The sequence below is a fragment of the Sylvia atricapilla genome, chromosome 6 (genome assembly GCF_009819655.1).
Source record: "Sylvia atricapilla isolate bSylAtr1 chromosome 6, bSylAtr1.pri, whole genome shotgun sequence".
Taxonomy (NCBI): domain Eukaryota; kingdom Metazoa; phylum Chordata; class Aves; order Passeriformes; family Sylviidae; genus Sylvia; species Sylvia atricapilla.
The window spans coordinates 57189994-57208646 of record NC_089145.1 but is presented as its reverse complement, the minus strand read 5'-3'; the positions used below and the strand labels follow the sequence as shown (position 1 = coordinate 57208646).

The 18653-nt window shown below is 46.8% G+C and overlaps 1 protein-coding gene across 1 annotated transcript; it reads right to left on the bottom strand.

The window, feature by feature from the left end:
- Positions 1-1587: 1587 nt before the first annotated feature.
- On the bottom strand, positions 1588-17099 carry TMED10 (transmembrane p24 trafficking protein 10). Its single transcript, XM_066322029.1, has 5 exons — positions 16791-17099; positions 12615-12735; positions 8182-8255; positions 4255-4381; positions 1588-3811 (listed from the first exon to the last, which is right to left on the bottom strand). The coding sequence occupies exons 1-5, from the start codon at positions 17028-17030 to the stop codon at positions 3690-3692; spliced, it is 684 nt and encodes a 227-aa protein (XP_066178126.1). The 5' UTR covers positions 17031-17099; the 3' UTR covers positions 1588-3689.
- Positions 17100-18653: the final 1554 nt, after the last annotated feature.

Sequence of the window (18653 nt, the reverse complement as noted above, 5' to 3'; positions counted from 1 at the left end):
CCAGGTGGATAAGGGCCAGCAAAAAAACCCTGCCAACACTGAACTCCTGCAGTCTTCACCAGACCCAACCTTTCTTTTTCTTCTCTGAAAGATTTATCCATTTCAGGCTTGTGGTCTCTCTTTCCCAATAAGCCACCTTCAACATAAGAGAAGTTCATTTCCCAAAGACTTTGTTCACTAAAATCATGGCCATCTCAGGCATCTGAAAGACAACTACAGTAGAGGGACAGAACTAAAGATATGGGAGACAGAAATACATCACATGAAGTGACAGAGGTAAAGAGAGGCCACGCTGCTTTCCCAAACCTCTGCCTCAGGACCTGTTAAAATGTATGGGTGACAATCCCCTCATAATCTTGACAACCAGTTGCCAAACTAGTTTGAATCAAATGTCTCTCATCTGCCAGTTAGAAGAAAACACAGATGTACACTCGGGTTACTTCTCACATACCTGAGCAGCTTGTAAGAAATGAGCAAGAGTGTAAAATGTTCATCCCCTCACACATGTACGCAAACAGCAGCTGCAGTGGGCACCCTGCACAGGGTGCAGCCCACGCTGGCAGAGCAGGAGGTGGAATGCACAAAGATAAACCTTACTTAGGAATGCTCACGTGCTGCGTTAAGTACTGTGATAATTAAATCGTTAGTCACATTGACAAGTGGGTGGAAGAGGCTGGAAACGTCTGATGCAGTTTGCTACAGGCAATCATAGATTTAGCAGCGATGCATCTGTCACACACAAAGATGGGCTCGGACCCAAGGATCTGCAACAGCTCAACTTCAGCCTATTTCCCAGAAGTGAAATGGAACAAAGACACCAGCCCTGCATGCTCAGTGCTGTAAAACAACCAAGACCCACTACCAACCTACCGCATGCAAGCAGCTGTATGATTTCACATACTCAAAATATTCATCTGGGAAAAAACTTGCACAGGCTAATCCTTATCTAGAGACCTGGGGATTTCCCTTCCTGAAATTCTCCCTGATAGTACTAACTAGTTATCTAGCATTTACATGTCCCCAGTCTTATTATGTGGCATATCTCACTTGGTTACTGCGTAACAAAAGGCTTGCAGGGTCAGCAGAGGAGATCTGACAGCATTTCAGTAAATACCTAACCACTCTCTTCAGTATCTGCCACTCACATAGCACCAACTCATCTTTGCAACAGTTTTCAAACCCCTTTGAAGTATGAAACTGAAAGTACTTCTGTTTGTCTTAATGAACGAAATTTTACAGGACAGCTGATGGCGAAAAATTGGATCTTGTAACCGAGAGCAGCAGACCTTGTTTTACTACCAGCCTCAAAATTTCTCCACACAGAGCAATGAAATTAGGAAGGGGGGAGGGAGAAAGGCAAAAAATGGTAACCTGTATTAGGACACCTCACTTGATGTGATGGTCCCACTCCACACAGAAGCCTGTGCACTCTTCCCAAGTCTAGAATTGTGACTAGGGAAGTCTAAGGCTGGTGGGGAGTCTGTTTACTTGCTGATTCCTGTGACAGATCAACTTTCAGGAAACAGGAGTCTGCAGGAACATGCACAAAGAGGACAAGACTCACAGCAACAAGGTGAGGTGGGTTGTTTTTCCCCAAAAAAATTTTTATTTGAGAAAGCTGACAAAAGTCCCCCACCAGTCAATACAGGCAAATCCACACCAGTGCCCCGCACCTGCTCCCCAGTGACTACATCAGCACAGTGAAGATCAAACATAACACCAGAACGATGAGAGTGTAACAGTCACCTGGGGAACTTAAGGCCTCACCATCATTCTTATGATAACTTTGTACTCAAATAAGGATGGGGAGAGGATATCAAAACAGACAAGACCAGAAAAAACCCTTTCTTGTACTGTCTTCTCAAGTTATATAAAAACAAAAGCAAAACCTTAACAGATCTACAGGCTTCAAACTGTAGGACCTAAAACTACCTTCAAATGACTTCTGTAATTCAGCCCTGTGGCACTGCTGCTGTTCTGCACTGTAACAGCTTTCAAACACATACAAGGATAAAATGGATGCAAGGGCAGAGAAGTGGACTTAGGATCCTAATATGGCTTTATCAAAAACCAAACAAACTAAAAGCAATCAAAGTACTTCCAGTGGAACTAACAACTCCAGGAACATGGGAATGGCAAAGAACTAATGTATTTAGATGACAGGAGATCATCTTTACATCCTCTTTTCCATTGCCTCACCCTGGACAACTGTTTCCTTCCTAGTGATAGATCAGTCTCAGGTCAGAAATTATAAAACTATGCTTTTTTGAACTGCTAGGCTGGGCCCAGGGCCATGACAACTCCATCCCTACCCAGAAGTATCTAGACACAGGACACCAGAATGCTGTGCTGCTGAACGATTTGCTCTGAAGGAATGCAGAGACGATGAAAGAATTGTAATCACTGTCTTAAAATTGCAGCAAGTCCAGGACCTGTCTGCTTTTTTCCATCCTGGTTTATTTACCATAGTACCATCTGGACAGCTGAGAAATGGTGAGAACCTGCTGACTCTTGCTATCTAGTACTGCACAGGAAAGTAACAGTTCTGTTGAGGGCACAGTTCAGACTGCCCCCTCAGATGCAGAATTAGCCTATTCCCACCCTGTACTACTTTTTTCAGTTCATCCACATTTTTCCAGCTCCTCTGCTACCCTGCACAACACTATTGTACCCTCAGGACCTCAATGCAGGGTACAGGCCCTCATGCCTCATGTGAGCATCAGCTCACCTTGCTTTGAGGTCTCATAAAATGACATTAAGCCAGCTGCCTGGATAGATGAGAAGTCTCCTGCTCAATATAAGACCAAGTTTCCTAGCATGACCTGCTCCCATCTGCTCTGTGACTGTATCTGATCGAGGCCTCCTGCACAAAAGGCTCTTCCTGACCAAGGTTTTCAGGAAAGCTGCTGCACTATTTCAAAACAAGAGCGGCAAATCCAAGACAAATATGTGGAGGAAGGGTGGGACCAAGGCTGCATAGCTTATTTGAGCAAAGTAGGCTTCTTTCCAAGCTCAAACACACTTTGAAGCTTGCCTTAGAAGGTTCCCCTTCCTCCAGGTGAATCACCATATGCTCAAGTGCTCTGACCTGTCAGCACAAAGACACCAGCTCCCACAGGGAGAAACACAGAGGTCCACGACAGGGACCAAAGCTTAGAAGACCCTCTATTCTCAGGCCCTGCTGGAATGATGAATCCTATTGCTTTGCACTCATCTCCATTTGCTCGAGGCTTAGGATCCCAGCTGGTGAGGACAGGGAATTCCCCTGCTCTGCACCAGTGTGACCTGCATGCCACCTAAAGAGCACAGCAGGGTCAGGTGGTTCTGAGTAACACTGCAGTCACAGACAGATGGGAGACATCATCAAGCCATGATTATAAAAGGAGAATAGACAGCGCAAAAAACTTGCTGCAGCTGTCATGGAAACATCTTTTTTTTTTTTTTTATTTAATCGCTGCCCCAGGAATACCCAAGCCCATTATGACCTCCCCCACCCTCAACATCCAACAGGATTTCACAAGTCCCCCATTGCCTCCGATGTTCAGGCTCTCCTCCCCCTTCAGGGTCCAAGTTCCTCCAGAAAAGCTCCAGTCAGTGGGTATCATCTGTAAGATGGCTCCAGGAGGCCATGGCTAGGTCCCAGCGGTGTCCAGCTGGGTCTGAGAGGAGGGGGAAGAAGATTTGCTCCTTTACTCAATCAGCTTCTTGGCCTTGAAGAAGCGACGCAGGTAGAAAACCTGCCAGGTGGCCAGTCCGATGAGACAGCACATGGAGAAAATGCTGAAGTACAGGACCCGGGTGTTTGTTGACTCTGAAACAGACAACAAACCATTGCACCTGAGCCTGGCATCACAGGATGCACCCCGAGATGGCAAAGTTCCCAGAATGACTTCTCCTCCCCCATGCAAAAGCAAGACAGCATGAAGGCAAGGTCACCTGAGAACCAGCAGCACTCGAGAATAAAAGCAGAGGGAACAACAAGAAGGATAATGAGAGGGAACAAGGTGAAGCTGTGATTAATGGGCAACATTGAATAGAACAGAGTAATTCACATTAGGAATGGAGACAGAAAGAAACGATTTTTAGAGACAGAACAACAAGAGTCAGTGACTGCTTCAGGTTTCCCTTACTAGGGACAGAACAGGCAGAGACCACTATAATTGCTTGATCTCCAAACGCTGCCCTAATAACACATTTAGCAGAAATGAGGGGGTTTGGAGCTCCATCCCTCTGAAGGGGCACACAGTCTCTTACCATTTGTGTCCCTCATCTCCTCTTCTCGTTTCTTCATATAGGCAAAGTCGTTAACGATGGACTCTGAAAGATCTTCCAAGCGCCTCAATTCTACTTCCAGGGGTTTCAACTTCTCCACTTTAGCAATCTAGAAAACAGAAGAGTCAAATCACTGAACCAAAACCAAAAGCTCCCACGTGGGTTTTTACTGCCAATTTGAGCCGCTCCTCCCCACACACTACAGATCTGGGGCATCCTTCCCCTCGGGAAATACCTCTACAAGCCAGAAACTACCATTGCATAAAACACTATCACTTCTCCCACCTGTTTTCTGAAACACACTTTCCTACTACTCCTCCTACACAACGGAGGAGCACAGCATGCATACAAGCACACTTCTTCCTTATTCGGCTTAATGTTAGCTTATTCGCAGTTGGTTTCTCAGGAGTGGGTAGAAGATCTTGCCACATGACTAAACCTCCAGTGAGTATAAGTCACAGACTGAGACAGAAACGACTAACTTACGTATGTGTACGATACAGGTCCATAGGCACACAGGCTGTTAGCACCGAGATTCACATTGCTAATGCTCCAGAAAGCCCAGGCAGCCCCGTTCCCAGCGGCAGCGCTTGATTATCCCACAAGAGCTCGGGGTTTTTATCCCTCAGACGGAACCTCGGGGGCAGCACAGGCTCTTGGCACCGGGTGGCGCTGCGGGGCCGCTGCGGGGCCGGCTCCTGTCGGGAACAAGCCGCTTCCCTCTGGAACTCCGGGTCCCGCGGGACATCGCGTCTGTGCACAGCGCAGTTAAGCTCAATGTGTAGACGTGTCTCTGCCCCATTTAGGCTATAACCTGACACACGTTACATAAAACCTGTGGCACAAGGATGCTCAAAGGAAGCTAACTGCAATTCCTGGCACTTCTCCAGCGTAGAGTTTGGGTAGCTGTGGTTTGTGCACAGAATTTGTCACTGTCACCAAGAAGGGACAGGTCCCTGCCATGAAGGCCACATGCTGTGTCCCCAAGTAATGCAGCAGAAGAAAGATGAGCTACAGAAAACACAACAAAGCACTGGCAGTTCACCACCAGTCTCAGTCTCACAGGATTATTCAGATGTAAGCTGCATAATGGCCACCTCTCAGTTATCCATGCTGACAGGCAGGCAACAGGGCACCCAGCATGAAGGTATCCCCAAAATGCCACTTCCAGAGGCAGCTGCCTGGGCACCAGCGCCAGAGCTGAAGAGATGCTCGTGACCAAGCCAGTGCTAGCTAATCAGTGATTCCACTGAAGGGTCTCCACATGACATGCATATCCTGGCAAGCAGCAAGCCATCAAACAATCATCTGAGGATTTTTATGCTGAGACAAGCTGTATATTCTAGCTCTGCCAGCACAGCAGTGTCAGTTTGGAGTGTGTTTGAGAGGAGGGGTAGGAAGGAGCAGGTTAACCCTCTCCTGCTTGCTAGCCAATAGGCTGTTAATGACAAAACCCTGTGGCCTGGCCACATACCTGCCAGCAGAGAGCTTTGCTGAAAAACTGGCACCAGTGTCTGCATGCCCACAGCCCAGACTCTACTGACACTGCTAGAGCAGCAGGTCTGTAACACACACAAGGGTCCTGGGCAGCTGTACTGACAAGCTAGCCTTGCACTGACCAGCTCCATTATCTTCACTTCCTCACAGCTCCCCTCCTCATTCACAGAAGGCTACCAAGATTCCACTGGAAAAAAAACAAGGTTTATCTGCTCCATCTGCATCTCTTCAGCTCCTCTTAATAGGTGTAGCTATAAGCACCTAATAGCTACGTTTAGTCCTGCATGTATTCCGAGATGTGTATCATGAATCACAGAATCAGAGTGGAAAAGTCTCCCGAGATTGAGTCCAGCCTAAGACCTAACACTACCACAACAACTAGACCATGGCATTAAGTACCATGTCCAGTCTTTCCTTAAATGCCACAACCTCCCTGGGCAGTCCTGGAATCTTTTGCCCCTAATGAACCCAATATGCACAGCTGCTCCAAGAGGTTTTGTAGTAAAGCCCACCAAGCATCTGTGATGGTGGAATATCATCATTCCAGAAAGAACATCTGTATCACCAGCACCAGGGTAACAACTCCAACGAGCTTCCCAGGGGTTAGTTAAAGATTTGTCAAAGACTAACTCTCTTCCTAGCATAGAAAGTGATACACTATAGCCAGGAATTGACAAGGAGTAGTCCATGTGGAAAAAAACCTAGATCATCAAGCATTCTTAGCACCATCAGAAAACTTTTCACAGCACCATCAGAAAACTTTTCACTTTTCTGTATCTTCATTTCTACTTCTTGAATGGATAAAACCCAGATAACTAAGGTACGACAGTGCAGTTAGATCTTCTAATCCAGCTCACTATTCTAGCTGCTTTGCTCCAAGTATATCTAGATCTATCAAAGTTTATGAAGTCAGACTTAGGCACTATCAGTGACCCTCATTACACTCCGTAAATCAAATCTCCTTGCAACAATTCAACTAGAAGAACTAGGGCTGTACAACAGGTCTCTGGTACCCAACAACAGATGAACATCACATGCAAAAGGCTCAAAAAGGCTGCAATTCCATGAGAGAAACCCAAGCAACATTCCTGCCCTCTGAGGCCTTACAGCAACCTGCCAAGTCAAAACTCACAACCACTACAGCAAACTGAGATGAGAGATGATGAAACACACAAACAAACCCACACTGCAAAGGAGTGGAGTTAAACATCTGTAGCAGCTGTACAAACAATAAATCAGTTTGAGTCCTTTGTAGACATGCTGCTCAACAAGGCTCAATACAGTCTACCACTCTAAGAGGTCCTCACAAGTCAAGGACACTTGCTGGGGCTGCCAAGATCTGCATTTGGTATCAAGTGGAACTGCAAGTCTAAATCCTTCTTTTCTTGTACTTGTGCATGGACATTTTCCCTCACTGAGCATAAGCTGTGATTCCTCTGCTGTTTCCTGACCTCAAGCACCTCCTTGTCCACACAGGGAGCGCTTCCAACCAACTTAAATCATGCAAGACCAGACAGCCCAAAGTTTGAAAGGATATAAAAACACCAGCATGATCATCTCAGAAAATTGTTAATTTTCCATCTGGAACCATGCACAGCCTCCTCTGCTACCCACTCTCTTCTCTACAGCATCTCCCATGCTCTTATGCACAGTGGACACAGCAATCATTTGCAGGACTCCTTCTCCACCAATAATTCTCATTTTCTCAGGCACAGGCTCTGTACCGGGGATGACTGATCCCAAATTCTAGTGAGCCAAAAGCATGATAGCTGCCATAAAAATTCAGCATCCAAACCAGTCAGGACTGTCTCAGCCACAAAATAACTGCTACTCTACCCAGCTGGTGTTGGGTCTAAGCAAGCTATGTCCTCCTAAGATTGAAATGTTTAGGCTTTTATGCCTATTTCCAATGTCACGCCTTCAAATCAAATACCCATTCCACAGCAGCTACTACTCCACCAAACACCTTTACACTGACACACTGCCAGTTCTTAGAAACACACAAGTGCCATTTCAGGCCTGCTGAGCCAGTACATCCTACAGGCAGGAAGGTAAGAACAGTAACATTGAAACTTGACCTTTAAAATAGGGTCTCATATTAACTTAAAATGACCTCTGCTGCTAGGGAAACTTCACCTCTAGTGCCTATGCCCAGAAGCTGGGTCATGCTGTCCTAGCAAAGAAATTCACACATTAGGCTCCAGTTCCCAGAGTAAATCAATTCTAATTGATGTTTGTCTTTTTTTTTTTTCCCCTCCCGTAACACACAATGCTTCGCTGCAATTGTAGTTTGCAGACAGGCTTTCATCACCACTGGGAAAACAGCTTCCCATCAGGAGCCCAGATCTACAAAAGGCATCACGTGAGTGCTGGGAAAGGGGAGCCTGCAGTGCAGGCAGCCAGGGGATATACCTCCTCGTAGTTCTTTGCTTCAACGCCATGCTTCATATCCAGAGTCACGAGCTGGTCCGGCATCCTCCCTGTTCCTGGAAGCATAATGAAAGGATTCCTTGTGTGAAACATTTAGCCTGCCAGGAAATCACCAGCTCTTCCCACCAGTGAGGAAGAACTCAAATCCCTCCCCTCCCCTCCCTCCATGTCTGCAGCTGACTGCGGAGGCAGCACAGTCCAGCCTAAAAATACAGAGACTTCACAATAAATCCTGGCTGAAGGAGAGCCTCCAAAGATAATGAGAACAAGCTGTAACTAAAAGCACTGAGTGTCTACAGGATGCAAATCACTGTAAAAACTGCAGAGGATTAGAATATGAACACCAGCTGCTATGAGACAGCCTAGTGAAAAACAAGTCACCAGCGGGGCAAATATTCAACTGGGAAGCCTACGTTCATAGGAAGTGAACCAGCAACTTGTCAGGGTCACTGGGGCCATAAATGGCTTTACATTCAAAGGAGAAAATTATAAACTGCTCCAATTGAGGAACATGGCATATGAGGACTACTGACCCTCACATGCTGGAATGTCTGCAGAAGCCAAGGCAATCCCTTTACCAACCGTCTCAGATACCCAAGAACCATGCTGCTGATGCAAACCCCAAGAGAGCAAGAGGCTTCTGAAGCTGGGAAAACACCACCTCAGAGAGCTGCCAGCTGGAGCCAAACAAACAGCTCATAAGGCTGCAGTCACCAGCAGAGCAGGTATCTTTCAAGGCTGTAAGCCCCAGGCTAGGGAAACCGTGGCTTATAGCGTCTTTCAACTGCTACAAACTGACACATCTGAGAACATTCACAAGAGGAAAAAAAATTATATAAGATAGTCATATCAGATACTCTCAAAAATGCTGCACATCAGCGTATCTGAGTATCATTCTCTACTATATCACCCACCAAGAAAATGTCTGTATGTAACACATTTCCAAATCCCAGCATGTGGGGACATACAGCTGTCCTCAACTGGCTGCCAACAAAACACAAGGTCTGAATTTACTTAAACTATGAATTTCAGAGTCTCTATCCAGGAGAATGTCCAATACTCACATTTTGTCTCAGAAGGCTGCCAGGTGGGCATTCCCACAGTCCACAAACAAATTCAATCTACAGGCTACACTGGGTCACTCCAGTCAGAGCTAGGAAGATATTCCAGACCTTCGATACAACATCCCCAAATTTTTTCTCTAGCCACTCACTGAACAGCTCTTCAACACCAGATTAGAATGACCTTCTACTGCTAGCAGGACAATGAATAATCCACTGATAAGATGGTGCATATCAACTACAAACTGCTTCTTAAGTCTGCTTAAATGAATGCACAATATAAGAGCCCAACAGATAAATTATGATTAGGATGGAATTTTGTTGTTTTCTTATAAAAGACTGGTTACTGTAAGAAGCCCCTGCAGTCCCAGTACTGTTCTTTAACAGACAGGCTGTATACAACCCCCAGTACTCCTTTCCCCAACCACAAGTTTGGACTGCTTATGCCACACACGTTACTGGCACGCATGGAGACAGGCAGGTAGGACAGACAACAGCAGCTGCAGAAAAAAATTCAAAGCACACAGTCCAGTAAGAGGTTTTTTTAATGGTGCTCGATTTATAGCAATTTGAGTTGAGAACTGAAGTTTGCAGGAAGAGATAAGAAAGATGAAAAGTGAACAGAAGAATAGAACTAGAAGAATTGGTTTGTTAGACTGGAAGAGAGAGCTGCCAAGACGCAGTAAGAAACCAGAAACCTGAAAGCTGCCAGGTGCAAAGGGATGGAGAGCAGACATTTTGCAAGAAGTTAACATTGTCAGGAACTGGCAGGGGAAAACTCAAGCTGCTCTCCTATAAGTTTACTAAGCCCAAAGCAGCTCCCATCAGAACCTCAGAAACCCCCTGCTTCTGCAACCAAGGCTCACCAGAGCAGGCTGGATCAGTAGCAAAGAGAAAAACAGTCAAGATTCAGAGATCATGAACTAAACCAACTCCTACATTCCTTAGGTCTTCAAGAGGTCATCTCATCTGAACTGTTTCCTGGGAAATTAGGGGAGCTCTTAATTTGCAAAGTCGGTGGAAAAGCAGGATGGTTGAAATGAAGATCAGAAAGTTTTCCCATAGGAATTCCAGCAAAAATGAGTCCTAACACTCTTAAGAAAGTTTGGGAAGAGAAGGATTACATAAGAAGCATAGAGTTAAAGATTAGCACACAGAAGAGTCCTAGAGGGAGAATGCAGGGAGCTCAGGCTGTTCACCTGAGAGTAGCATACTGTGGTAGAGTAAATGTGCCTGGGAGCAGAGCACTGGTCAAGAAGACAGGACCATTCTGCCTGGAAGAGGGTAAAAAGCCCATCATGCAAATACCCACAGCTCCAAGAAGCACCCTAAGAACTCCTCCATTCTGATAAGGTGAACCTGCGATATGAGATCTCTTTCTCACTTCCTCTTCCTCATTTCTGTGGTTAGGCATTGAGAAATCTCAGTTGCTTGGACCCTGCAGATCCAACAGCTTTGGGTTTCCTCTACCAACAGTTTGTCTCTTTCAATACTCCACAAACATCCTCCTTGGCTGCTGCCATAAGTCCTGATTACTTACTTGATGAAACTGGGAAAAAGACCCTAACCTTTAAAGAGAAACATGAAAATTAAACAGACTTGGTAAGTTGCTCCACTCCCATGCTGACCTTATAGAGGAAACAAGGTACTTCCTTGTGACGTGGTTACTTCTTTCCAAGTACCTTAACCAAGCCCTGGAGATGATCAAGCCTCAGAGTGTCACGTCCCTTACTTTAATACATCCTTCACTTTCCAGCACAGACATGGGAAGTCTGGAGATACTCTAGGTGGAATTTGGGGCACTTGGGTCCAAAAACAAAGCCCTAAAAAGAAAGCCTCCAGAAGAGGATCCAGTTGCTCAGTTGATGAGCTCTAGATTTTGGCAGCTCAGTGCTCCATGGGTCATCAAGGTAGAAACTTCATTTAGAAATACTTAATTGTCAACCATATTGAAGGCTTTAAAACACACTTGCAACAAGGGAGTCAGGGAACAAACATTTGCTACAGTCAAAACACTTGTAAGGGGGTCTGTCTAGGCAAGAAACTTCTGCTCAAAAGCACCAAACTGAGAGTCTAGACACAACTAAAGAAAGAAACCTTTCCCACTTCAGTGTGTGATCACATGGAAGCTATGAAAAGATCTGCAGGACTGTCTGGAGACTTCTCAAATACTCAGGTGTTGGAAAGTAAATAGCATGAGTGACTCCCAGATGAGTCACTAGTGCCTGCATGTCTCAATGTGTTAAGGAACATTTGGAAGTCCTACGTTTGGAGTAAAATTAAAACATAATCCTGAGTATTTGGGATCACTATTTTATCTGTAAAATACCACACAAGAGGTGTTACAATCACTCTTAACCCCAGCAAAGAATATAGCCTTCTCTTTCTGTAAAGTTTTCAACTAGCAAACTATTTGCATCTTATATACGGAGCAGAAACAGCAAAACAGCAGCTGCCTTTCAACTGATTTGAGGAATGCTGCTAGTGAATGCTCTGTGAAACATTCTGGGATCTTTTAAGATAAGATCTAAGAAAAACTGGGCCCAAGAAGCAGAACTCTACCAGTAACCATGAAAAGATGTAGCACCTACGAAATTGTATGTGCTCCCACCACCACTGATGAGACTAGAGCCCACACGTTGGTCACTTTCACATTTCTCCTGAAGTTCAGCTCAGGCATTCAAAGCAGTACATGCGTCACACTCACAGGAAACAAGCCTCAGCATTCGTTAGGCAACCATCCTTGTAGCACAAATGCAAAGCTGACATCCTGCTCATTTCCCCTTCCCTTTACTGACCACTTCAAGAGCAGCTGTGGGTGCAAAGCAAGGACACATTCGCTATACACACACAATCCAACCTCATTAAATAGTTGTCAACCTATCGCAGGATAGCTGCCAAGAACACATTGTGCATAGATCACATTCTAACAAATGTGGAAGAAATGTCCTGCTGGGGTGAAAGAGAGGTCCTGGAGATTATGGCACCCAGCTCTGTCCTGGCTCAACTACAAGATGGGGGGAAGCAGTAAACCAGCAAAAGGAGTGTGGTTTGCTCACTGGTACTGCCACTCGTTGCAACTGTGGTGATCTCTGCAGGAGAAATGCCCAATTCCCCTTTCAGAGGAAACCCAAGTGCTCTGCACAACAGCCACAGAGGATTACTTCAAACTGCAACACACAGAGCAGATGTTCTGCAGTGAGACTGCCCACAGCCTCCTGAAGATCAGCTTTCAAAGTCAAAAGTGCCCTGTGGACCACATTCAGGATCACTTTAGTCGCATTCCTAATCCACATAGCTACATAAACTTGATCAGATGCTAGAAACAGCCAGCACACCTTTCATTTCACTTACCCACAGGAAGCTTGCTCTCAAAGCAGGCCTCAAACATATCATAGTCTTCCGTGGTGAAGGCAAACTTGCCCTTGGTGGCATCCTCCTTGGCATACAGGATGTGCCCTGCTGAGTCAGTTATCTGTAAGAGGGACAATGGAGGTAAGAAACAGAGTTACTTTGCTGCTGTGAGCTCATGCTGCCTGTGCAGCAAGAGTAATCCAAGCCTCCCCTCTGCATCTGCTGCTTTCTCATTTCAACAGTTTCCCTCCTTCTTTGTGACTTCATCAATTGCTCCCCTCTTCATCCACACACCAGGAGCTGACAAAGTCAGAGTGACTATAAAGTAATTATTGACTCTTAGATCCAAAAAGCCACCAACCAACCAAAAAACCCAACCCCCCCCCCAAAAAAACCACCACAAAAAAGCAACTGACCAATTAATTAAAAAAAATATCCCAAACTGAAACCCACACTAATTTCTCTTCCTCCTATGAATCCCAAATACAGACTACATGCAAGAACTACAGTTGAACCAAACTGTCATTCATTGGCTTTATTTTGCAAGCAAAATTCATTAATTCCCATAGCAACAGAGACAGGGAGAAGGCTTATGGGATAGAGTCACATTCCCCAGAAGATGGAATGGAAAAGGCTACATCTATTCCTCTAGAAATGAAGCATGAGTGTGGCCCTGAGTTACACAAGGTTTGAGTGCCAAGATCCATAAAAGTGGCCACTTCAGAGGACAATCCAGACTCCACAGACAGAATAATGACTGCTTTGTGCTAACTCCATAAAACTACTAAGAATAGGCAAAAACTGTGGAAGGTCTACAAAAATGCTTCAACAAAGAGTATAAAAAGAAAGGACACGCATTTCATGACGTAAACTTGAGAATAATTGTGCTCAATTAAGGGCTCCATCCAGCTGAAACACTCTGACTGGGGAGAGGGGTGAAAAAAATGGAAGGTGTTACAACACTGCATGAAAATGAGCAGTGTGTATTCCACTGGAATGCTTCCCATTTTCCCTCAGTGCTAATTTTTAACAGTATGTCTGAAACAGCATGGACACTAAAGTTATAAGGGGTCTTTGAAAGTCTTAGAGTGGAGAAAGTAAAAGGCTTGGGAATAATTTCAGAGGCATACAAGACTGAAGTACACAAAATAATTTGTGGCACGGAAAAGGTAAGTCAGACATTCTACTTTACTCCAGCCTTTCCTCTGTAAAAAGGCCATGCAAAAGGGCTATGTGCCCAGAACTATTCTAAGGAAACGCTCTACTCTTATTAGAGCACCTAATTAACTCTCTGGCACTGGATTTGAAACAAGTGTAGACCTACCAACGGATGAGAGTTGCTGCATTAGGCAGGAAATACAATCAAATATATAAATTCTCACACTTTATGGCATAAACCGCAGCAGGCAAGACTTTAGGAACAAGTTTCCTCTATATACAGATAATCCCACAATTAGGGGATTTGTTGTAGCTGCCCCTGCACCACACACTGTCAGTGTCTGAGAAGCAATGAGGAGCACCGTTCTCCACGCAGCAGCTCAGAGCTGTACCTGTTTTCAAGCAGCAAGCAGATGAAAGCACGCCTGCACAGTCAGGCACAGGCAGCTCTGCTGCCATCCCCTTGCCACAAGCCACCAGCTACCTGCTGTGTGGAAGCCACCAGGCACTAGGAGGCACTGGGAAGCTTAGTGAGCAGGCCCATCTGCAGGAGAGGACTGTGTATGTCTGACCACCCAGCACAATGTAAAAGCCGGTGATTTGGCCACCACATTGTACGTGCTGTTCAGTGAAGCAGTCACGTTAACCAAGGCACCTCATGAGCGTGACACCATACATTCTGCACACTGGGTTTTCCATCACAAAAAGTAGCCAGAACAACACAGCTCTCAGATGCCCCTATTATCCTGAGCGCTATTTTCCTATGCCTTTGTAGAAACCAGAGCTAATCTTCATGCAGCTTGATCCGTTTTTGCCCTTTGCAGCTCATGAACATCATTCTGGACAGCAAAAGCTCTGCTATCCGCTTTCATCTGAAATGCTATTTCAACTGAATAGCATCACCCCAATCAGCCAAATACACTGCCCATTCAGCCGGGTGTGCGAGGGCGGGGAAGCTGCTAACAGCCGAGCCAGAACGCTTGTGGGGGTGTCGACCTGAAAGGGATTTTTCATGCTATTCTAACGTTCTTTACGGTAAGGCAATCCCCTACAGACAGGGCATTGTTTGCCCTTGACAAACAGCCCGATACCGCCCGGGCCCGACAATGGGACAGAGGCACGTGGCTGCCAAAGGAGGGCCGAGGCGCCCGACGCCCCCCGCAGCAGCAGCCGCCAGCTGGCAGAGCCCTCGGATTCCTCCAAAACACAGGAGCCACTGTTAGCGCTGAGCTATCGCACACACAGACCTCAGCTCACCGGCAGGAACAGAGCTGAGCCTGCACAGGATTGACTACCGACCTCCTCTGCTCCGTGGCCCAACACAAGGAGCCAAAGCAGAGCATCCCGTGCAGAACAGAGAGGACCTGCAGACATCCTGCCCTGAACTGACCTTTCTCACACAGACCACAGAGAAAGCAGGCACCTTTCAGAGAGGTTTCAGCACTTATAACAAGCCCAGCACATCGGGAGGACACAGCATACCTGAACAATAAGAAGGAAACCAAGAACTGCATATGTTATGTTTTCTCCTTTGTGGCTTTTCAAACCATACAGCATTTTAAAAAATTATTTCATTTTATGGTTTGAACAAAAAAGAACTTCTATAAGCAGTACCATCCGCATACCAGCTTCATCAGCAAAGCCAACCAAGACTCAAACATGGGATTCATTGGCTCACTGTCATCTCCCTAGACAAGTCTTATGTCATAAAAGTGAGTTTTGGAAGAGACCTTGGGGTCAACTGACCTAAGAGTCAGCTGAGAACCAGAGGACCAGGAGGCTTGGTTACCAAGCAGTAAGAGACATGGCATGTTCCCAGAAATGGGAACATGGCACTCCATCTGAAATACACGTGCCTTACCAGGCAAACACTGGACCAACATTTTAAAGCCTTAATGCTGCTTGGCTCTGCCTACACGCAGACAAGTTTCCTTTTACAAATGATACAAGAACAGAAGAATAGGATTTTTAAAAGGCAAGACTCCAGAAGAAGCCTTCTCTAGCCATAACCAGACTGCCAATAAAGGGCTTTCAGGCATTGGCAGGCAGATTCTGGAAAGGCAACCTGATTTCATGAGGTCTAAAATACTCAAGAACACCAAGTTCAGAAACTCCTGAGCAGACCATTCTGTCTCTGTTTGCATGCTTACTATTGAAACTTTGGGGAATGTAGACAGAAATAAAAGAGGGGACTGAAGAGTGTTATGAACTGACCTTACTCAGCTAGGTTGGAATTTTGAAGAAAGCCTAGGAAAGGCTGATTGTGGGCAGCATTAAGTGAAGTTGTTGAATTCAAGTGAAGCTATTGAAGTTTAATGCCTGCATGTCACACAGGTGTATTAGCCACGTACACTCTGCCAACCCTGTACTTCCTGAAGATCCTTCAGGATCCTTTTCTCCCCTGCAGCAAACATCTGCCTACCTAAAATCCATGCAAGCCACGACACAGCAAGATGAGAATAACCATTCTGTGTACCAGAACCTGATTTCTCAGCCCCCATTCCCCTGTGCCAGGATCCTGCCGTGCCAGGCCCCAGGCATGGAGGGAGCCCTCGCAAAGCCACGTCACCATCACTCTTTCCAGCCCGCACGGTGTCAGCAGCCGTGCCACGGCTTTATCGCAGCGGCCCATCTCGCCAGGCGCCACATCAGCTGCACCGTGTGCGGATTGAACGGCAGGCTGCGGCACGGGCCGCTGCTGCTCCATCTTTGGGGAGAGAAAGCTCCTATTTGGCTCAAGCTAAAACGCTGCCCTGGTCCCTCGCTCCCCAGCACCCGGAGCTCCTGCCGGGCTGGTGGCCCCTGGCACGGGACGAGTCCCGCGGTGCGGTGCGGAGCAGGCCGGGGCCGGGCGGCGCTCGGCTCACGCGTGGGCCGGTGTCACGCGTGGAACACGTCACCCCTTCCTTTCTTCCTTCCTTCCTTCCTTCCTTCCCCGCCCCGCACGGCCGGCGAGGGGAGGCGGGGCCGCGCCGCCCGCCCCGGCCACCCCCGCCCCCCGGCCGGCCGAGGCCGCACCTTGAGGTTGGCGGAGGGTCCGCTGGCGGAGCCCGGCGGGGCGGTGATCTCGTACTCGCCCGTGACCAGCGTGTCGCGGTGGATCTCCTCCCGCAGGCACTTCCGCGCCTTGCCCGGCAGCTGGAAGGAGATGGGCCGCGCCGGGCCCACCAGCAGGAGCAGCAGCAGCAGCGGCAGCGGCAGCGGCAGGAGCGGGGCCCGCCCGAGGCGGGGGCGGCCGGGCAGCGGCGGCAGCGGCATGGCGGCGGCTCCGAGTGCGGCGGGCCGGGCCTGCCTCCGCCGCACGTGACCGCCGCCGCCGCTGCGTCACCGGGGGCGGGGCTGGGGGCGGGGCCAGGCCGGGGGCGGGGCCGGGGCGGGGCCAGGGGCGGGGCCAGGCCGCCTGAGGGGGCGCGGGGCTGAGGCGCAGCACTGAGCCTTTGAGGGGCCTGTCTCCTTATGAAACAAATGAGTAATGCAGTCAACCCGGCAATAACGGAGGGGAGCGAGTAATAGTGGTGTGGCTCGTTAAAGATTTGGAAAATTCCAACAAAAGCGAGCGGTGCTCTGAGGCGGGGAGCATGATCGGGGTGCCAAGCAGATTGAATCTCGGTGAGACTCCCTCACGGCTGAAGCCCTTCACTGAGAGCGACTCTTGCAGTTTATTGTGTGGGGGTTTTCGGTTTTGAGGCATAACACTTCCCTCTGGACTTCTTCACACAAGAAAATTCACTTTTATCGGTTGTCTCGCTTCTTTGCATCAATACCTTGCGAAGACCACTCAGTAGGAGTATCCAAGTGTTTTTAACAGCAAATAAAATTATGATGTTATGATGCTTTCTTCTCTCCTTTTCCTGCATATGCTCAGATCTGCTTTTGTTTTGTTTTGTTTTTTATTTGTTTTTATTTTTTGGTTTTTTTGGGTGTTTTTTTTTTTGGTTTTTTTTTTTTTGTTGTTTTTTGGGGGTTTTTGGGGGGTTTTTTTGGTTTTTTTTGGTTTTCCCCCCATTGTTACATTTTACCCTTTAGGAAGACAACATTAAGCAACCACTGACCAGCTTTGGGCTGCTGCTTCTCCTTGGCACCACACCTCCATCTCCATTCCCAGTCTCCTGCCCTGGTAGTGGAGCTGCCGGGAAGAACACGAACAGCTGGGAGCAGTGACTTGTCCTGTGGCTTAACCTGTGAGCAGGGAGCAGGAAAATCACACAGGTATAGTCAGCTCCTGTGGTCAGCTGCAAATATTTGGGTGTGTTACCACGTAAGGAAAAGCAGGAAGAAAGACATGGATAGTAACGTTGCTAGAAAGCAATTTTTTTTTTTTTTATTTCTTTTAGCTTGAGTTAAAAAAATCACACCATTGTTGCACTTTTATTCCTTAAACGTCACCAGCTCTGTTCTCTCTCTGGTCAAAACATGTCTTTAATGACAAGTAATAACAAGGAGTCGGTACAAACATCAATCTAAAGAGGCTTCAAGTGGCAAATTTCATGCTTGGATGTTCACTTGAAGAACATATTAAAGAACAGTTCAGCAGTTTTACCTGCTTGTGCTCATACTTGCTGAGAAAATACGATGAAGCTCTCCTGCAGGAACAGGCACTAAGCCCAAATGTACAAATGGAGTGACCTCATTGCTGGGAGGGAAATAAAAAGAACCTTCACAAAAAACGCCCCAAACCAACAAAAACCTCCTAGCACTAGACCTCTGCTCTTACTTTAAGCTCCAGTTTGTTGTTTGAAGTGGGATTTACTGTCACTTGATGGACATTTCAATACATTTTTGTTACTCTTACCAGTTCACAAACCTTCCCTTACTTGGACAATTAAATTATTTGGAAATGTAACTATAATAAAATAAATATTTAGCTCTTTCTGCAATATG